Source organism: Triplophysa dalaica, chromosome 16 (genome assembly GCF_015846415.1).
Source record: "Triplophysa dalaica isolate WHDGS20190420 chromosome 16, ASM1584641v1, whole genome shotgun sequence".
Lineage (NCBI taxonomy): Eukaryota > Metazoa > Chordata > Actinopteri > Cypriniformes > Nemacheilidae > Triplophysa > Triplophysa dalaica.
Genome location: NC_079557.1, coordinates 16794297 through 16813856, shown reverse-complemented (window position 1 = coordinate 16813856; position 19560 = coordinate 16794297). Strand labels below are relative to the sequence as shown.

Sequence of the window (19560 nt, the reverse complement as noted above, 5' to 3'; positions counted from 1 at the left end):
TTATTATTCTAAATTCAGTAGGTCCTGTTTGATGGCTTTTGAGTTTAACATTAAACTAAGATACATGATCTTTTCAGTTATAAGACAACGCAAGATGCGTTTATAAAGTGTGCACATGATGCTGTCTGATAATAGACGAGTTTATAAATGAAGTTCATCCCTGTCTGACTTTATACATTCAGCCTACACACTTGAAGGCGCACGAGACGGGCATCAACGCATCCAAGCCTGAATTCAGCACGTTATTAACGTTACATGTACATGGACATTGATGGGAATTAGGCCTTCGTGTAATTTTCTTGCATAATTTTCTTACTGAACTGGACTATATTTATTTAACCATTGCCTATTTACAGGCTGATCCTAATATGATGGAAAGATTTCGTTTCTATCAGATGTCCCATTTTTGTATTACAAACATCATACGTGTCTGCGGCTTCCAGCAGCACTAGCTTGATGCTGAAGATGATGGAAAGCTATCTGCTAACTTTAAGGATGCTTTACCGCAAATAACTCGCTTACTCACCCGCTCTCTCGTTTTTAATACATTTATCGTAAAGCCGTTCATTTCACAGAGCGATGTTTGTCTATTTTAGCGTGAAAGGGCACATAAATAAAAAACTTTCACATATATCGACTTAGCTTTGCTAGCTAAGCAGCTGTTAGGTTGCATGACACTGGATGTTTTCGGCAAAGCGAGGGATTTGCAGCCAAATATTACACGAACCAGGCTGGTTAACGGTGTAAATAAAACGTCCGGAGTCCTGAGGGAATAGAAGATAAAGAAGATAAAAACGACACGTCTTGACTTTGCCATAGGAGCAAATGAAAGAACGGTACGTAAATAAACGGTTGTTTATCTGATCGCTTGCAGCAAAGGTGCGCGGGACAACAAGCATTTACTACAAAAACGAATCCACTACAAACAATAATATTAAATCCCAAACAACGTCACATAAAAGCCGAAAACTTAAAGCCAAAATCGCTGAAATGGCTAAAGAGGCGTTTCCTTTACATTATCTGGTGTGGAACAACCAGTATCAAGAACTGGACCGAGAGCTTCAGAGAAAGCAGGTAAATTATGTATTTTTACATGATTTATCGCGTCCATAGGTGATGTTTGCTTGTATAAAGGCGTGTGTGCATTAATATGATGTGTGTTACAGCATGATGTGGAGCAGCTGGACCTCCGCGCGCGCACGCCGCTCGAGCTGTCAGTGTGTCTCGGGCACCTGGAGTCCACGCACGTTCTGCTGAGACACAACGCGGATCCCACACACTGCAACACACAGGGCTGGACAGGTGTATTACACGTTATAAATCGTTGTCACGTTATTTGTTTTGTGGAACACAAAATAAGGCTAAATTTACTTATATATGAAATGTAATCTTAAAGATATTCGCTCAGTAGTTCGATTTGGTTATAAATACTGGTTGGTTGTATTTTAGAACGATGGTTGAAGTGTTAAAAAACTGAAACAGGAAGTTCTCATGAACCACAGCTGTTTACGTCTTCTGAAGTGGTCTATATGCCCCGCCCTTACTTCAAGTTTCGTTGGATATTACATCATTGAACAAAGCACTGCATTTCAGGGTGCCTCACTGAGGTAATAGTTTAGTTTACTGAAAATCTTCCCTCATTAAACACTTTTTTACATTCGAACGTGATATGTCAAGACTCATCACACCAGGTTTGACATCAGTAACAATGGGTTTGTTCCTCATACAAAGCTGTGGTACGTCTTCGGACAACTTTGACTCTATCACTTTATAGCGACTAATGTTGTTGTGGTTCATTTCTAAAAAAATTTGGAGCTTGACTACATGAGTCCTATTGTTAAAAACAATTCTCAGGAAATTTGATTTATGTTCAGCGTGAATGTGATGATGACAGTGTCGAATTATGTGGCCAGTTTTGCAGGAGGCAGTGAGCACTGGAGATCCTGAGCTAGTGCAGCTGATCCTTCAGTACAGAGACTTCAAAAGAGCCAAAGAGAGATTGGCTGGTATTCCTGAGCTTCTGAGCAAACTGAGACAGGTGATCCACTGAGACACCAATTTTGTCTGGTAACATAAAAAACCACAAACACATTTACTAACAGCATTTTTTGCAGGCACGTGATTTCTACGTGGAGATGAAATGGGAATTTACTAGCTGGGGTAAGTTGAAGATCTACATCTATTGGTAAGAGCCCAGAACATTTAATATCAGCACTGCAGAACATTGCTTACTCACTTTTGACAAACAGGACTGATGTTTTAACCATTTCAGCACCTCCGGGCTGGACAGCTCCTGAAAATCAATACTTTCTCTCTCTCCTCTCTTAGTGCCTCTAGTATCAAAGGTTTGTCCAAGTGATGTATACCGTGTATGGAAAAGTGGCTCGTGTTTGAGGGTTGACACCACTTTACTGGGTTTCGAGCATATGACCTGGCTCAAGGGACGGCGTAGCTACATCTTTAAAGGTGGAGGTGAGTTTTCCATCCACACGCAAAATATATTTTATATTTAAAGTGATCCTCCTGATGCGTTGGTTCTCAGAAAGCGGGGCCATGGTGATGGAGGTGGACCACGAGAAGCAGGTGGTGTATACGGAACCGTTGTCCCTGTCCCCACACGACGCCCCCTCCCTGCTCGCCGCCATGCTGCCCTCACAGGAGAACACGGCTCAGAGGCTCACTTCACCCATAGTGTCCACTCATCTGAATACACGCAACATTGCCTTCGAGAGGCACGTATTTTGAGATTACATAGATTATGAAATGCCTGCAAAATTGCACAGAAACACATTTTGTACTAAACCAACGCCTGATTCTGCAGACCACTTCCACATTGACAGATGCAATACATACAGGCTCACAGAAAAGGCTTTCTCAGAGATATATCCTTAATTACTCTGTCGGACTGTTTATGAACCACGCCTCTAAATCCCTGTTCTCTCTGACTGTAGAAATAAGTCTGGGATTTGGGGATGGCGCTCGGAGAAGTCTGAGGTTGTCAGTGGATATGAAGCAAAGGTGAGTCTGCCTGAACTTTTTTAAATTCTTTTCCTTGTACGATGAAAATATATTTGACATTAGGTGAATGTGGTATTGTGAACATGTACAACATATGTCTTACAACCATTAAAGGGACAGTTCACCCAAAAATACAAATTCCAAAATCTGTATAAATTTCTTTGTTCTGTTGAACACATAGAAAGATATTTGGAAGGATGCTTATAACCAAACAGTTCTTGGACCCCATTGAGTACCATATTAGGAAACATTAAACAAAAGAGGATATTTTGAAAAATTTAGGACAACCAACAGTTCTGGGGCACTTTTGACAACCATCATCATTATCGTCATGTTTCCAACTATAGTAGTCAATAGGGTCCAAGAACTGTTTGGTTACCGATGGTAACCATTTTGGCTCTTAAGGCAAATGTTAAACAAATGCAGTACCACTGAATGCTATTATGTAGGGTCATCCACATACTGCAGCTGTATTATTCACAATATTGTCAATAGTCATGGTTGTTAATATCATGGTTAATCTCATTAACGGTATGATGCTACACCCCCAATTCACTGTAAATATAAAGTGTTGTATTATTTTTTATGTAATGTCTAGGTTTACAGTGCCAGTAATGTTGAGTTAGTAACGCGTTCTCGGACTGAGCACCTTTCTGATCAGGACAAGTCCAGAAGTAAAGGTACATACACATACAGACATATTTTTGTGCAGAACTCATAATCATATTTAATTGCCCTTTGACTTGTTTAAACTTCTGGTGTCCTCTGCATTGTCAGGGTCCAGAACACCTCTTCAGTCTTTTCTGGGTATAGCTGAGCAGCACGTCTCTAGTCCCGGGGTGAGTGTGATCATACAAAATGCTCACTGTGATGTTTATTACAGATCAAAGAATTATTTATTTTCCAATATCATTAGCAGAGTAATCTATTCCATTTTTTCCCAGGAGTGTTTTGTTTGTTAAAAGAAATTAATCAACAAAACTAAAACTAAACTTAATTGGAAAGCAAACTATATTACCCAGTACTAAACTATATAACCCTTAAACATAAAAAATGGACAAAAAACTAACTAATATTAAACACACTGAATAATAAGTGTAATATAGGTTATTAAAGTACAATCAAGTCATTACTTACTATTTTTTTTTGTACTCTTATTTGTATATTTTGTCGTTTTCTATAGTTTGTTTATCTTTTTAATTGTTATATACAAGTTAAATTTAATTTTACTTTATTTTGATTTTTACTTTATTCTCAGTCAATCATTTTGAAGCCTCAACTTTAACTAATTTTCAATTTCAAATATTCAATTTAATTTATTTTCGTTAAATTGGGCCAATATTGATTTAATTTGAGTGAACAGAAATGTTTTGATAGCTTTTAGCTTTAGTTTTAGTTAACTATAATACCCCTGCAAGTTGTTGAGTTGATGTACATTATAAAGATTATTTGAAATTATTAACCTGATTTTCAATTGTACTTTTTATACATTAATTTTTTTACAATGTATAAAATACTAAAATATAATTCAATTAATTTAAAAATTAACTGAAATGTGCACAAACTTCTATTCATTTGTGTGCCCACAATGCTGCATTTCTGACTGTTCTTACTTTATAAGGAATTTAATGTTGACTCTATTTGTTGGTAACACTGATTTATTTATTTATTGTGTTTTTAGAGTCAGGTATCACAGTGTGCTAGTCCACATAATCCGACAGCTATCACAGCAGAAGAATACTTTGATGCTGAGTTCAGTCTGAATGCCAGAGATATTGGACGACCCATTGAACTTACCAGCAAAGTGCAAAAGTAAAGTCTCTACACCATCCTTCAAATGCTACAATCCCAACATGAATTTAACAAGAAATATGTGTTTCTTGCCTTCACATCTATGTGTGTCGTTTAGGTTTAAAGCCACTTTGTGGTTAAGTGAAGTTCATCCTCTCTCACTGGCTGAACAAGTAACCCCCATAATTGACCTCATGGCCATATCAAACGCCCACTTTGCCAAGCTTCGTGACTTCATCACTTTGCGTCTACCCCCTGGCTTTCCTGTAAAGATAGGTGAAAAAAGGGACATCACATAGATTGAATGAACGATTGATAAATCATTTTACTGAACCTTTGAAAATCATCATCCTACTAATCGTCCTTTTGTACTTTTAGAAATTCCTCTCTTCCACGTGTTGAACGCTCGCGTAACCTTCAGCAATCTTTGTGGTTGTGACGAACCAGTCAGTTCTATTACTGTATTATATCCACTGTCTCCACAAGCAGCTTCAGAGGCTGGTATGGACCCAACTCGTTCAAGGTCAGTTAAGTTTTAACCACACAGCTGGTTTATTTATATCTCACTGCTCTCAGGCCAGCTGCCGCCTCCCCTGCAGTGTGAGGTGGACCCGTCTGTGTTCGAGCCACCCCCAGAATACACAATGCTTGGTCCAGGCCGCAGTGAACCAATGAGAGATGAGGATGATAATTTACTCCAGTTTGCCATACAACAGAGTCTACTGGATGCTGGAACTGAAAGCGACCAGGTGATGTACCTGTATCTGTGGAATATGTGACATTATTTAATCATTGTGTTTCACATATAGGCATGGCAGAATGTCTGTTTCAAGCTAAACAGTTTGGAAACGTCACGGTTAAACGTTTCTGTTATACTGTTTCAAAGGTATGAGCTGTTTTATGCAGGAATTTATCAGGTTATGTGCTATATTTTTTATGGTTAATTAATTATTTGCTCATCTGCATTTAATTAATTTATGTACAGTTGAAAGAAAAAGTATGTGAACCCTTTGGGTTTACTTGGATTTCTTCATAAATATGTCATAAAATGTGTTCTGATCTTCATCTAAGTCACAGTGCAGGGTGGAAAAAGTATGTGAACCTTTGGGTTTAATAACTGGTTGACCCTCCTTTGGCAGTAATAACCTCAACCAAACGTTTCCTATAGTTGCAGATCAGACCTGCACAACGGTCAGGAGAAATTTTGGACCATTCCTCTTTACAAAAGTGTTTCAGTTCAACAATATTCTTGGGATGTCTGGTGTGAATCGCTCTCTTGAGGTCATGCCACAGCATCTCAATCGGGTTGAGGTCAGGACTCTGACTGGGCCAATCCAGAAGGCGTATTTTCTTCTGTTGAAGCCATTCTGTTGTTTATTTACTTCTATGCTTTGGGTCGTTGTCCTGTTGCATCGTCCATCCTCTGTTAAGCTTCAGTTGGCGGACAGATAGTCTTAAGTTTTCCTGCAAAATGTCTTGATAAACTTTGGAATTCATTTTTCCATCGATGACTGTAATCCGTCCAGGGCCTGAGGCAGCAAATCAGCCCCAAACCATGATGCCCCCTCCACCATATTTCACAGTTGGGATGAGGTTTTGATGTTGGTGTGCTGTGCCTTTTGTTCTCCACACACAGCAGTGGCTTCCTCCGTGGTGTCCTCCCATGAAGTCCATTCTTGTTTAATGTTTTCCTTATTGTAGATTTGTCAACAAAAATGTTAGGATGTGCCAGAGATTTCTGTGAGTGTTTAGCTGACACTAGGATTCTTCTTCACCTCATTGAGCATTCTGCGCTGTGATCTTGCAGTCATCTTTACAGGACGACCACGCCTAGGGAGTGTAGCAACAGTGCTGAACTTTCTCCATTTGTAGACAATCTGTCTTACCGTGGACACATGGACATCAAGGCTTTTAGATATACTTTTGTGGCCCTTTCCAGCTTATGTAAGTCAACAATTCGTAGGTCTTCTGAGAGCTCTTTTGTGCGAGGCATGGTTCACATCAGACAACGCTTCTTCAGAACACCAAACTCAAAACTGGTGTGTGTTTTTTATTGGACAGGCCAGCTTTAATCAACACATCCAATCTCATCACATTGATTGGACCCCAGGTTGGCTGACTACTGCTTCCAATTAGCTCTTGGAGAAGTCATTAGCCTAGGGTTTCACATACTTTTTCCACCCTGCACTATGAATGTTTACATGTTGTGTTAAATAAAACAAAAAAAAGTATAATGTTTGTACAGTATTAGTTTAAGCAGACTGTGTTTCTCTATTGTTGTGACTTAGATGAAGATCAGAACACATTTTATGACCAATTTATGAAGAAATCCAAGTAAGCCCAAAGGGTTCACATACTTTTTCTTTCAACTGTATATGTATATATGTATGGAAGAATGCATTTAAGTTTAATGACTGGAAAATATTTAAAAATAGACTCGAAAGGGGTGCCATGCTTTCAAAATGTTGGGGAGTCACTGATTTAACCTGACATATACTGTTCATGTTTACTCTTCAAATATTTTGTGTAGCTTAAAAATCAAATCTATTGTGTTCAATGTTTTTTACTCAGACTTTAAAATAACACATATTAAAGGTGCAACTGCAATACCGTGAAACCGTGTTAGTCTGGTTTAAGGTTACCATACCATCAAAATCTCATACCGGCCCGTGCCAAATCCAGGGATGCCAACTTGTCACGTTTCATCGAAATTTGCCATTTTGGATCCAAAATGGGTCATTATTGTGATTCGTGAAGATCCAAATTATTTTTTGAAAATGTGGGTTAAGGGGGGTCTGCGAGTCTTTAGACGATGTCGAGATGAATGAAATGATGTGAATCATGTCCAGGAATCGAACTCTGCTAATGAGTGGCCGATCTATCTACAGCTGCGCAACAATATAATGTGCTAGTCTACAGGCGTTCTACAGTCTACTAGACGCCACAACGCAACACCAGATTTCATGTAAAACATACTGTGAGGTCTTAAGGGCAACATTGTGGATAGTATCGCACCTAATTTTGTCGTTTCAACAGCACAGCGACAGCACAGCGAATGGTGTTTATAGAACAAGCAAGATCATTCTAATAAAAAATATCTAATAAATAAATAAATGCAGTCTCCCGGTGAGCAGGCCAACACTGCCCTTCTGTGGCGAGGAAACCAAACTCCAATGATTGATTAATGGAGAAAAAAATACTAGGTAGAAACCAGGCTCAGCCGGTAGGGCCAGATCCCCTCTGACGTGTCATAGCTGCACTCAGTGACCCCGACCAAAAGCCACCGAGCAAACATCCACAAAGAAAAGGGAGAGCCCACCGCCCGCAACCCAGGAAGTCCCACTCGCCAAAACTGTGCAGGTCCAACCCGGTCCCACTCCGTGATCGTCACCAGAAAACAGAGGAACAACCAATGAAAAATAGTAATGCCATAATGTAACTTTATTCCTCTGCTGTCCGACATCAACCACAGAACCAGACCCACACAGCCCCAACAAATAAAATCCCCCCAACCACAACCAACGAGCCCCCACTCCCCACAAACACCCACCCAGCAACCTCCAATCAGGGCCACTGATTGCAGCTATAACTTCAAACTGCTGTCATGTGATTGTAACTTTAGCATTAATGTGACAAGTAGTCCATCTTTGCTCTTGGTTGGGGTTGGAATTGTCTGAGCTGGGGTGGTCAGATGGTCGCCTTTTTTCTTGGGTGGTGATGGAATTGCCTGAGATGGTCAGTCAGTCCGCAGGCTCTCACAGGAGGATGGCACGGGATTTTTCAGATGTAGCTGGCGTAATCTCTAGTTGGGGATGGGCATATGACGTTCATCTGGGCCTGGCGGAGCCAGAAAGAGAATAATTCGCGTAGCTGCTGTTCATTAACTATGCATTAGTGAAAACTTGCCTGAATAGATGTGTCTTTAATCTAGATTTAAATTGGGAGAGTGTGTCTGACCCTCGAATAGTATCGGGAAGGCTACTTAGGTGCTACGTATGAGAAAGCTCGACCCCCTTTGGTGTATTTAGTTATTCTGGGTGTTATCAAAAGTCCTGAGTTTTGAGATCTTAGAGAGCGTGATGGTTGTAATGTGATAGAAGCTCTGTTAAGTAGGTAGGGGCTAAACCGTTTAAGGCTTTATAAGTAATTAAAAGAACTTTAAAATCAATACGATACCTAATGGATAGCCAGTGAAGCGATGATAAAATTGTGGTTATGTGATCCTATTTTCTTGACCTGGTTAGAATTCTGGCAGCTGTGTTCTGAACTAACTGTAGTTTGTTTATTGATCATGCAGGACAACCACTAAGTAGAGCATTACAATAGTCAAGTCTAGAGGTCACAAATGCATGAATACGTTTTTCTGTGTCAACAACACATAAAATATTTCGTAATTTGACAACTTTTCTTAGGTGGAAATAGGCTGTTTTTGTGACATTTGAGATGTGATTTTTTAATGACAGGTTGCCGTCTTATATAACGCCTAGGTCTTTAACTGTGGTGTTTATTGGAGTAACAGTGCAGCCTTCAATTTGCAGGTTATAATCGGAGATATTCTGTTTACGTGTTTTTGCTGAGTTAAGTATTATTTCTGTTTTGTTAGAGTTTAAAAGAATGAAATAACTAGTCATCCAATGTTTTATTACTTCGATGCACTCTGCCAATTTGGATAGCTTGAAGGAATCTTCTGGTCTTGATGAGATATGTAGCGGAGTATCATCTACATAACAGTGGAAGCTAATTCCATCTTTTCTAATAATGTTGCCAAGGGGCAGCAATGTATATGGAGAAAAGCAAGGGTCCAAAAACCGATCCCTGAGGTAATCCATAATTTGCCTGCGTTAGATTTGACGATTCCCCATTTATATGGACAAATTGATATCTGTCTGATAAGTAAGATCTGAACCATTTTAGTGCCTGTCCCTGAATACCAGTATAATTGTGTAAACGATCTAAGCGTATTTTATGGTCTACAGTATTGAAAGCAGCACAAAGTTCAAGCAGGACTAGAAGTGAGATGTTACCTTTATCTGTTGCTATAAGAAGGTTGATTTTAACGAGCGCAGTCTCAGTGCAATGATGCAGTCTAAACCCATACTGAATTTTTTCATGTATGTGATTATTTTGTAGGAAGGAGCACAACTGAGTGGACCCCACTTTTTCTAATATTTTAGACCAATACGGGAGATTTGAAATCAAGTTCACAAGTCTAAGTTTGTTTGTTTGTCACTATCTGGTCACAGGCAAGCTGTGCAAACAGTATATGAGTTTGACAGTTCATTCATGTTTAGACTAGAGCTGTGACTGTAAGCTGTTGTGTGAACAGAGCACCTTGAAGTTAATGTGAGGATGTTTTTTTTATTTATTGTTCATTCCAGGTAATATCATTTAAACAGTTGTACTGTTTTGATTAAGTAATAATAACTCAAAAATATAGATAAGTAACACTGTAAAAACACGATAACACAATAAAAACACGATTTATTCTCATTGTTTATTGTGGTTAAAATCATTACAAAAATTCTCGGCTTTCCTTTAACTCGCTCATGAACTTTATTTTCCTGTTTTTCACTTTAGGTGACCATATGGGAGGCTCTTACAAACACACGTCCAGCTTCTCAGCCTCCACTGTATGAGGAGGAGTCTCAGTTTGAGAGGTGTGTTTGTACATCGACTTCAGAGTTGGGTTGTGCATATCAGGGCCCGTATTCATGAATAATCTTAGCGCAAAGACCAAATTCTAAGAAAAGGTCGTAGTAAAGAAAAAAAGTAATTCATAAAGGATCTCATCCCTTAAAGGTCCAAAATTTTAGGAGGGGCAAGAAGGACTCTTTAGAGACTTAAGAGTTTCTTTAGCTGCAGAGAAAATGTATGAAACACCAAAAGTGAGAAGAAATGTGTTGCAATGCATGACAATTTCCATATTACTTTTAAGGTTTATCAGATGTATTTTTATTGTTTTGTCTGTGTATGTGTATTCAACTTTTGTTTATCTTGGTTTGGTTTTATTCTATAGCTGTTTTGATGAAATGCAAATCAAGTAAAAGCGCTATCAAATAAAATTACATTGAATTGATTGACAGTGAGTCTATAAGACACAACAAATTTTATGTTTGTAACCGATCCCATTAGAGACACGCTAACATCTCCAAAACAGCGCAGAAATGCCATAGAAATAGAAGAAATCACTACATTAACATATTAACTCATTCCCCGCCAGCCTTTCTAAAAAAAAAGTTGCCAGCCTACGCCAGCGTCTTTTTTATATTTTCACCCAACTTTAATGGCTCACAGTAAAGAATATATGGACAAACAACATGTCAAATGAAAGAAGCTTTAGCTTTTAAACAAAAGAAACTGTATTCTTCTATCTTTATTTGTTCGTTTTTTATCACTCCGTGGATGTGGGTAGGTTTCTTCAAAAATGAATCACTTTGATTAAACAGCTGAGATAATTAAGGTTTTTTGTCAAAGATTCCGCCCAGATTACACTCAGAATTGTCATTAAAAACCGCTAAAACGTATACGTTCTAGGTTCTGGGATTCTGTACTTTTTCCGAAAGGTTTGTAATAGCGCCACCTGCTGTATTACAGTACAAACACTGATTGCAGAAATAACTTGCCTTTAGCGATGAACCGTTTTTTTAATGACGAGATAACTCGTCAATGGTGGTGAAAGAGTTAAGCAACTGGAGAAATGAATCTATGCAGCATAGATGATTTGGCTCGGTCACAACATACAAGTGATCACACCAACACTTACAGCACTTACACAAATTTATTATGTCACTGTTCATTTTCTATCAAATACCTTGACATTAACAGCATGGTAAATAAAAAAAATAAAGAAAGAATATTTATATATGTATATATATAGTGTATGTGTGCCTGAGCATGTGTATGGTAAAACAGGAAATAAGTCATGTGCAATTTCAAACTAATGACCCAATACTTCGAAGCGGTCTTTTTTCCTTCTTTGTCAACCATCCAATCACAATCTTTAAAAGACTGTGTCATACATTGCAACAGAGTCAGCCCTGCCTCTTTACCAAGATAAAAGTTTTTGTCTTTTCTTGCTCAAAGTTGCTCTCAGATTGGTCCTGAATCACTTTTAGGCTAAGACTCCTACGTAGAAGTTTTTAAGCTAAATTAAGAGCATTCTTAGAAGATTCTTAGAAACTTTAAGAATACGGGCCCAGTTGTTTTGTGATTGATCTCTATATGTTTATATCTGACAGGGCCATTCAGGAATCTTTGTCGTTGAATGGAGGGGACGGTGAAGAGTCAGATCCTGGCCAGCCGATATCACCATCCGATCCCTCCCTCAACTCCCCTCCATGTTACAGCTCATTGGCCGAGCCTCGGGGGCCGGGAGCGTTTGCCGTCGCCAGCAGTTTTGATGAACAGCTACGCATCGCTATGGAGCTCTCGTGCAGAGAGCAAGAAGATTTAGATCGGTAAGACTTTTTCTAGTTGTGTATGAAACAAATGTTAAACTGGCTGCCAACACTATAGCTCTGTGTATTTGTTCCCAAAAGAAAGAGGAGGGTAGAAGAGGAAGAACTGGAGAGAATACTGCAACTGTCTCTCACAGAGAAGTAACCGTAGCAAAGCGTGACGTGGGTTTAAAGGGATACTTATGGGTTGTGTTTTTTTATCCAATGGTAAATTCTTCTTCTTCTTCTTCTTCTAGATTCATTTTTTCTTTTTCACAATTATAAAAATGAAAGAGGAATCTGAGAGAGAGCGTGTGTATGGTCGCCAAGACTGAAGCAGTTCATTGGATTTTTTTTTTTAAAGAATATGGAACATAGAGCATGAAATTTTAAATGATATCCTCTCAGTTTCAATGTCTTTTGAGTGATAAGGGTCTTCAAAACTTAAATTGATTTGTATAATGAAAATGTGAATTATGAATATTGATGACTATCATAATGCATAAAGGTAAAGTCTTGAATATATTATTGATCTCAAATGAGTTGAATTATGGTGGATGATAATGACATGACAGTATAAGTATTAAATGTTGCTCCAAAACTTTCTCGACAATAAGGGTGTCTTTAATATGTATTTGGTGTTTCGCCACTGTTGTCATGAGATGTCTTGTAACAGTTGGGACAAAGCAAAACCCCCATTCTTGTTTTGAAGAACATGAGGGTGAATAAATGATAACAAAATTGTTATTTTTGGACTGAGTGTATTTGTCATAAAGCTAGGTGAATTTAATGTTGCATTTTTTTAGACTGGAAAAGATTCTAACTGAACAGTACAATAGAATTGAAACCAATTAGTCTGTCAAATTTAATGTTTTGATCCTAATTTCTCTAGTTCTCAATACAAAGAACCATTTCAGGAAAAAAGCTCATTAGAAACTAGTTTGAACTAGTTTAACAAATATAACATTTACAAAGCCATCTTTTTAAAATATCTAACAAAAAGATGCCATGCTTGATTAAAGTCACATGTCATAGATTGAAAATATTCTACTGATACAGCATATCTCTTTTGACAACTAGCCCCGGTCTTCCTTGTTTGGGCCTATACAGATATTTAGATTTTATATAGGCTATAATTTAAACGCGCACCATTAAAATAGCTGTAGCAATAAGAAAAAAATATAAATTAGATAAGGTTAGAAACACAATGCAAAAAACAGCCTTAAACATTTGTAACTTGTAACAGGTTACGGCCTTTTTTTAGGACTATTCATTTTTGATTGCATTGATAAATGGATCACAGGCAGTGATATTTTGCTGGTCCATGTCACCTCAGACTGACAATTGTAGGTAAAGTATCATCAATTGTAGACACTATAACACAAACAAAAAAAGTGAAAATTGTATATTTTAACATTACTTTCAGAGTATTAGTTTGTCAGGGACTGCTACTTCCTCCAATTCACAGAAGTCCACATTAGTGTTTTATAGATTTGTTTACACCTCAAACTTTTTGTTTTATTTACTGATTTATCATTATGGACTTGGCAAATAAAGAAGATACATTAACTCCATCTGCCATGGACCTGTGGAGAAGAGGCCGAGCGAAAGGTAAGAAACAGTCATTAGATATGAATATTTTAACGTACAAGAGGATATTAAGCAGTCACTTTAAAAGTTGTTAACTCTTTGCTTTATCAGGCTAAAATTGACCAAATAAGTCATTTATTGCTGTTCTCAACTGAATAAGCAAATTTACATTCATCAGCTTGAGCCGTTGCACCCTCGGCTGCTTCTTTCAGGTCTGGAGACCTCCAGAGGTGAGTGAGCTTCACATACTGTAGGAGAGATAATTGGATCACTAAACCTTTTTCATCACAGAACCTCAAGCCCATATTGCCTCATTCCGTTTCAACAACAGCCAGTGGCTGCTTCTCTCAGCGACCGTGGCAAGTTTTTTGACTACCTTCCATTGGGTCAGTCCTTTGATCCCCACTTTCTTATGCAGCCTTGTTGTGGAATTGGAAACAAATCCCCTGCAGCCCCCCACTCCCACCGTGAACAATTTCGCTGTCCATCCACTATCTTCAACCTCCGCTGCCAAGTTGCCATACCAAAGATTCTTGCTTTCAAATGCTTTGTTAATGGCCTCTTCCATGGTACAGTTAACTCAACTATGAGGACTGTCCTACTGGAGCTGGATATCCATGTCCGGCCGCAGGTTTGTCGATGCGATTTCCAAGGGGAAAGTAAGTCTGTGGTTTAAATCAACTCGCATTTCCCAATCCCTGACTATACTCATCAGACTTCAATCTGGCGTTAAGTGCTTGGCCCGCGGTTTCTCCCTCTTCCGAATAAAGGGTTGCCTTTTAAGCGAGTTAGCCTTGGCGTTTTGGTGGATGGCATTTGCTGCCACTCTCTTGGTCTCTACAGCTGCAGCCAAGCACTTTAATAAGTGATTGTGGCGCCATGTGTATCTTCCTTGTGTCAAGCTCTTCCTACAACCCACAAGAATATGTTTGAGGTTTGCTGGAGCTTCACATAGGTGGCAGGCTGGATCCTGCCTATTCCAAACATGCAGATTTGTTGGTCATGGCAGCACATTATATAAAGCTGTTATGATAAAACTTAGCCTGTTTGTTTCCATACTCCACAACTCATTCCAAGTTATTTTGCGCCTTTTAATGCCTTTCCACCTCATCCAATGGCCTTGCTGGGCTTGAGAGACTGCTCTGGCGCATCTACTTGCTTCCTTTTGATGCCGATTCTCCTCCACTACCAGGTGACGCTGTTCCTTTGGTGACGCTTTTCCCCCTCTGCCATGTTGCACTTGTCCCTCAATGTCCTTATCTCCTACCGCTGCTGTTGGGTTCCATTTCCTTCCTGTCGCTACTGTTGGAGCAGCATCTCTTGCACAGGGATCACAGGATTCTTTGAGCGTCACCTCTAACCTTCTCTTGGTGCATTTATATTCCTCCACAAGGCTTGAAATGGGAAGAGAGAGAGCTCCATTCCCGCACAGCAGTATGTTGCTAAGACATCTTGGTAGCCTAAGCCATTTCCTTACTTGTGTACTCACCAATCTCTCCAGGTTATTGGTGTTAGACATGGTGAGCTCATACATTGAAACTGGCCACATCAGGCGTGGCAATATGCCAAATTGGAAGCACCAGAGTTTCAGCTTCCCAGGAAGAGCTGTTTTATTTATCCACTAGCTGTCTCTTGCTGAGTTGTTCCACCTGTTCGGCATCTTAAAGGTCCGTGGTGTACCACCGTCCAAGGCTTTTGATGGGCTTTTCCGTGATTGTTGGTATGGGCTCACCCTTAATATAGAACATGTCATTGGTAACCTGCCCTTAACGATAGAAATGCTGCAGGATTTGCTTGGTTTGACCTCCATTTGTGCCCTACTTATGTTCTCTTGGAGCTTATCAAGCAGCCGCTTTGTAAATGCTTTGGTTCTTGTGATGGTTGTCATGTCATCCATGTATGCCCTGATTGGAGGTAGGCGCAACCCATTTTTCAAAGCTGTTCTCCAACCACCCAACGCGATGCTCTGATTATTATTTCCATTGCCATTGTGAAAGCTAGTGGTGAAATTGTGTAACCTGCCATTATGCCAACCTCCAGCTGTTGCCACACGGTGGTACCATCCTGTTTGATAATTCAAAATTGGAGATCCTGAAAATATGCCTTAATCAGCTTTGTTACCTGATCTGGAAAGTGGAAGAAGTCAAAGGCTGTCCACAGCAGCTCATGTGGCACTGATCCAAAGGCATTGGCAAGATCTAGAAAAAACACATGCAGGTCTTTCTTCTCCTATTTCGCCATTTGCAATTGGTGCCAGATGATGTTAGCATGTTCCAAACATCCAGAGAAACCCCCTATGCCTGCCTTCTGCACCGAAGTGTCAATGAAGTTGTTTCTCTTCAGAAATTCTATCTGAAGTCTATTGGCCACAATGTAAAGAAAATCTTACCTTCCACATTCAATAGGCTAATTTGGCGAAACTGATCAATAGTTGAGGAGTTTTTCCCCTTAGGGATCAGTATGCCTCTTGCCCTTCTCCAGACCTTTGGTATCACCTGCTTTTTTCCATGCCACAGCCATTAATCTCCAAAGGTACCTCAACACCCCAGGAGCTTTCTTGTAGATCCTGTATGGCAGGGTTCCTCAAATCTTACCCTGAAGGGGCGGAGCACTGCAGAGTTTAGCTCCAGCCCTGATCAAACACACCTGAGCAAACTGATCAAGTTGTTCAGTATCACTAGAAAATCACAGGTATGCAAGTTTGATCAGGGTTGGAGCTAAACTCTGCAGTGCTCCGGCCCTCCAGGGTAAGATTTGAGGAACCCTGCTGTATGGACTACCGTTGGATCCAGGAGATGAAGCTGATCTTGCCCGTTTTACTCCAGACTCAACTTCGCTTCATTTAGGGGGCCTTCTGTCTATCTGGTGTTCTGGTAGCTGAATTGGTGGCAATGTAGATTGACTCATGCCTCTGATTGTCAGAATACATTTTCCGTAGGGGTTCCTCGATATCTGTTATAGGTACTTTAAGGGTCCAAGTTTTTCCTTTCTAAAGATGCTACTGACGAACTTGTAAGGATCTTTGTAGAAAGCAGTCCTGGTTTGCTCCTTCTTCTAATGTTGCTTTCTCAAGCTATCTGCTCTTCGCAACGAGGCCAGGTGACTTTTAATATTTCCTTGTAGTTCCTCTAGGCCCTTCCTTCCCTCCCTCTTCTGTGACTTTCTTCTACTGTTTCCTCAGGCTCCTCCTTTCTCTGACAAGTCTGTCGATTTCTTTTTGTCTCCTGGACTTAGGTTGGACCGTCAACTCCTTCTGTTACCTTGGGTAATTGCTTTTCACTCCAAATCTCTCAACCCCATAGGTGTAGATGATCCACCCATCTTCTGTAGTTTCTTTTCAACATCTTCTTTTAGGCCTGCTAAAAGCTGGATGAGATCCGAGTCAATGGTTTCCCATTCTTTGTTGCAGGATTGAGGCCAAAGTATCTGAGGTCTTCTTCGATCCATTTTCCTTTCTAATGATTGGTGCGGCTGGGTAGTTTCGGGTTGCTAACTGCTGTTAAATTAATGCCTGGTTGGGCTTCGTCTGGGGTTCTGATACTCTTGGGGCTGTGAAGCTTGTCCTGCCACTGGGCTTCACCCGACTGATTTGCCCTACCTCTTGTGAAGTATTGGTTAATGCGAGGCCCCTCACTAAGCTCTCTCAGGCACTTCTTCCTGCCCTGATTGATTTTAAGAGCTTTCTCTGATGTTACCTTTGTCCTGCCGCAAATCCATACACGTAGTTTGTGTCCTGTTGTTCCAACTTCTGCTGTGCTTATCTCTTGGTTCTTTGTCATTTCCATTCCCAGATCTTTTGCCATGTGATCCACTGATGAGTCATCTTGCGCCCCCGCTCTCCCAGACTCCAGGGGTATTATTTCTCTTGTGTTTTTTATAGCCTTAGATGGGTGGACCCATTAGATGCATTTTCCAATGAGTGTTCAACTAAATAAACACCGCTTCCGCGTAGCTCAGATCCGCCGAGATCGAACGTCACCATCTGTGACGCCACCAAGCTGGCGATTTGAAGTTATATCATCTGACGTCAAATTCTGCAACATAATTCTCTTGTAGACCCAGTTCAGAAAAATAATTGGTTGACTTGTGTTTTGACGTTTATTTTAGATGTAAATTCTTTTCTACAGCAATTGCTACAGCACCTTTTAGGTCCTCTCAGTCAGTCTCTTCCTTCCTTTTCCTTCTCTCCTTTCCATTTTGTTGTTTTGACTTCTCCGTTTATTTTTATTTATTTACTTATTTGATTTTGATTTTCAGTTTAATTAATTATTATTATAATAATAATTAGTTTTCAGGTTACTTGTTTTTATTTTGTTTTCAGTTTTCAACATTGTAGGTTTATTTGTTTTTCATTCCTCATTACTCCCTATACTGCCCCCTACCTAGAAACATCATTAATTTAATTTGATTAAAGTATTAAATGTTTTAATTCATGGATTAAATATTTGACCCTTTACCGTTTTGGTTTGCCCCTCTCTGTGTATTTCCAGCTATGCCATTAATTCTACCCCTGTTCACCCTTCGTGTTTCCTTATAGGTAGCACTTCCCCTAGGGCACTTAGGTAGTGAACTGAAGGCTCTCCTCAGTGGCACCTGGTGAGTGGATCCGGCTCTCTTGGCGTGCCTGGCACTCATGGTGGATTGCCCGGAGACTTTCAGCCACTGGCACTCCTATGTTTAGTGGGGGACCAATAGCGCTGGCTGGTGCACTGGAGCAATTTTGGGGTATATAACGTTGGGAAATGCGATTTAGCGGGAAGTCTGTTGCGGCTACGGCTATGTCTGTTGCGAGTGGCACCCCCGGGTAAAACCCCAATTTTCTCTGTGCCCGCCAGTCGGTCACCCAATTGGTACGGCCAGGTTGGGCTGAGAGTTGTAACTGTTTGAGTGGTCGCACCTTAATGGCGCGTAGGGCGAGGGACCTGGGTTGTTTACCGCTGTTCAATTCAATTCAAGTTTATTTATATAGCGCTTTTCACAATGTGCATTGTTCCAAAGTAGCTTTACAGGGGCAAACAGGAAAAAGAGAAAAGGTAAAACACAGCACAATGCATGGTGTTTATAGAACAAGCAAGATCAGTCTTATAAATAATATCTAATTAATAAATAAATATATAAATGCAGTCTCCCAGTGAGCAAGCCAACACTGCCCTTCTGTTGCGAGGAACCCAAACTCCAATGATTGATTAATGGGAAAAAAACCGGAAGGGCCAGATCCCCTCTGACGTGTCATAGCTGCACTCAGTGACCCCGACCAAAAGCCACCGAGCAAATATCCACGAGGAAGAGGGAGAGCCCACTATCTGCAACCCAGAAAGTCCCACTCACCGAAAACCATGCAGGTTCAACCCGGTCCCATTCCACGATTGACACCAGAAAACAGAGGAACAACCAGGGAAAATAGTAATGGCATGTTGTAACTTTATTCCTCTGTTGTCCGACACCGACCACAAAACAAGGCAAAACTGGACCCACACAGCCCCAGCAGATGAATCCCTACAACCAACGAAATAGTTCTGACCCTCGGATCGTATCAGAAAGGCTATTCCAGAGTTAAGGTGCTACGTATGAGAAAGCTTGACCCCTTTAGTGGATTCAGTTATCCTAGGTGTGACAGGTGGAGAGACGACACAAACACAACAGACAGTTTTCTTACCCCCGGCAGGGTAATTTATTAGAAGTGATATATGGAGTGCTCGGTGCAAGGTCCGGTGGTTAGTGGATG

General features: G+C 40.2%; 1 protein-coding gene across 1 annotated transcript; it reads left to right on the top strand.

Annotated features, from left to right (window-relative positions):
• Positions 1-217: 217 nt before the first annotated feature.
• ankrd13d (ankyrin repeat domain 13 family, member D) lies at positions 218-12992 on the top strand. The gene is made up of 17 exons (XM_056770464.1): positions 218-1074; positions 1167-1302; positions 1914-2038; positions 2115-2160; positions 2329-2472; positions 2543-2732; positions 2952-3018; positions 3617-3698; positions 3796-3857; positions 4700-4830; positions 4928-5085; positions 5188-5310; positions 5386-5558; positions 10387-10466; positions 12048-12266; positions 12348-12407; positions 12503-12992. Exons 1-17 carry the CDS (start codon positions 991-993, stop codon positions 12528-12530), a joined length of 1908 nt encoding a protein of 635 aa, XP_056626442.1. The 5' UTR covers positions 218-990; the 3' UTR covers positions 12531-12992.
• Positions 12993-19560: the final 6568 nt, after the last annotated feature.